The 1763-nt window shown below is 48.3% G+C and overlaps 1 protein-coding gene across 1 annotated transcript in view; it reads right to left on the reverse strand.

Moving 5' to 3' along the window:
- Positions 1-457: 457 nt before the first annotated feature.
- The window catches only part of LOC103481132 (transcription factor COE3-like), a gene marked incomplete at its 3' end in the record, with an annotated part of 23889 nt that continues 22583 nt past the window's right edge, over positions 458-1763 (reverse strand). Inside the window, exons 9-10 of the mRNA XM_008436428.1 lie at positions 785-918; positions 458-584 (exon numbers count right to left, since the gene is read on the reverse strand). Of these exons, the coding sequence (XP_008434650.1) occupies positions 458-584; positions 785-918 (261 nt within the window). The remainder of the gene's footprint in view (positions 585-784; positions 919-1763) is intronic.

The following is a 1763-nucleotide window of genomic DNA, read 5'->3' on the forward strand; positions in this document are numbered from 1 at the left end:
CAGTTTCACGCCAGGGAAAAAGTGACTATATTTACGCCGATTTTGATGCAAAGTTCATTTTTATTTGTGTGTAAAATCTGGCGCCGCACATCGTTTGTGCGCATGAACGTTTACACATGAGGTCCCTTGTGATTATCACATTATGCTGTAATTATATTTTATGCTATTGATGGTAAACCCTACAYAAATTAGATTTTGAAATRGAACAAAAGCCAGATCAGTTTGGTAAACCAATAGATGGTTAATATTTAAATGGGCCCCGGGGTCAAAAGGTTAAGAAGCCCTGATCTAGATGATTCAGGAGGAACAATATGGCTTCCATCATGGATCAGGGAGAATGGCTGTCTGCTACAGGCTCTTCCTGTTTATGCTGTGTGTAAGTGTCTCCATGTTTGTCTCCATGTGTCCCAGTTTGTCTCCATGTGTCCCAGTTTGTCTCCATGTGTCCCAGTATTACCCGTGTAGACGAAGCGTCCCGGCGCTCCTTTACAGAACTGCTTGGATTTGTAGGACAACGTGACCTCAACGACCCCGGGGATGTGACGAGGCGGAGTCTGGACCCGGATGGCGTGGGGCGTGATCAGCTGGACACAGAGACATCAGACAGCATTATTGGACTGTGTCCCCTTTAAATGTAGAGTTCATCCAATCAGAAATCAGGAGGGCAAGKGTCAGACATGAAGGCATCACTGATTCTTCTGACCTGAGACGATAAAACACGATGACCACCTGACTGGGATCTAACTGGTGCTTACTGGTGATGTGACTGGTTGGTGTGCGTTACCTCGCTCCACACCAGCATGGTGCCGAAGACAACCTGGAGTCCATCGAAGAAGTTGTCTCCGATGAGAATGACGGTGGCGCCGCCTGTCGTCCAGCCCTCACTGGGACTGATGGCTTTTATACAGGGAGTGGCTGCTGGAGCACAGACAGACCAGTTAACACCAAACTGGGACAGACTACCTGCTGAGACGACGACCTGGAGAGAGAAGGTGCTGCATGTGACCCAGAGTCACCAGCTGGTCACCACTAGGATAGAATAGATGTAAATTGGAGCTGTACGTATTTATCTGAGCCGAACTTTGACCCGGTGTGGGTCAGAGTAAATCCAGGATCAAGTCGGTAAAGACTCGTCAGATCCAGGTCTGAAGTTCTACTGCGACCCGCTTTGATGCATCTGGTGACCTGAGAAGGCCCAGAGTCACAGGTTGGAAACCCCCATCTACATAACAAGAGGACACACAAGGCGCGTCTTAATTGGGTCGCGGTTTTTATCCTCTTTCGCTAACTTCAGCACACACACAGACACACACACACTCGGTAAAAGCTGCTTCGCTTTCCTCTCAAGTACAGCTGCAGATTAATTATAAAGTGAAATGAAAGAAAGTGTGTGTGTGTGTGTGTGTGTGTGTGTGAGAGAGAGGGAGGGAGAAAGAGAGAGAGCAGCTAATCTCATAACTGATAATTTCAAATGACATTACAGCACCAAACTATTCTATTGTGTTTAGTTTTGCTGTGTGTGCTCTGCTGTTCGGTTCTGATCCAGGGACAGTAAGAACAGAACGCGGCCAGAACCGTGGCTGAGTCCACCAGGTGTTTCTAACGAGTCTTTGACCCCTGGATGCCTCCCCAACAATCTGCCATTGAGACACATGAGCTGTAGGACCGTAAACCCCTGAGGGAAAGAGACAGGAGGAAAGGTTCCTCAACAGGGGCGAGCAGCAGGAGACGCAAACACGGTCAGTAAAGGACCTGCCGACCAA

Source organism: Poecilia reticulata, linkage group LG19, assembly GCF_000633615.1.
Source record: "Poecilia reticulata strain Guanapo linkage group LG19, Guppy_female_1.0+MT, whole genome shotgun sequence".
Taxonomy (NCBI): domain Eukaryota; kingdom Metazoa; phylum Chordata; class Actinopteri; order Cyprinodontiformes; family Poeciliidae; genus Poecilia; species Poecilia reticulata.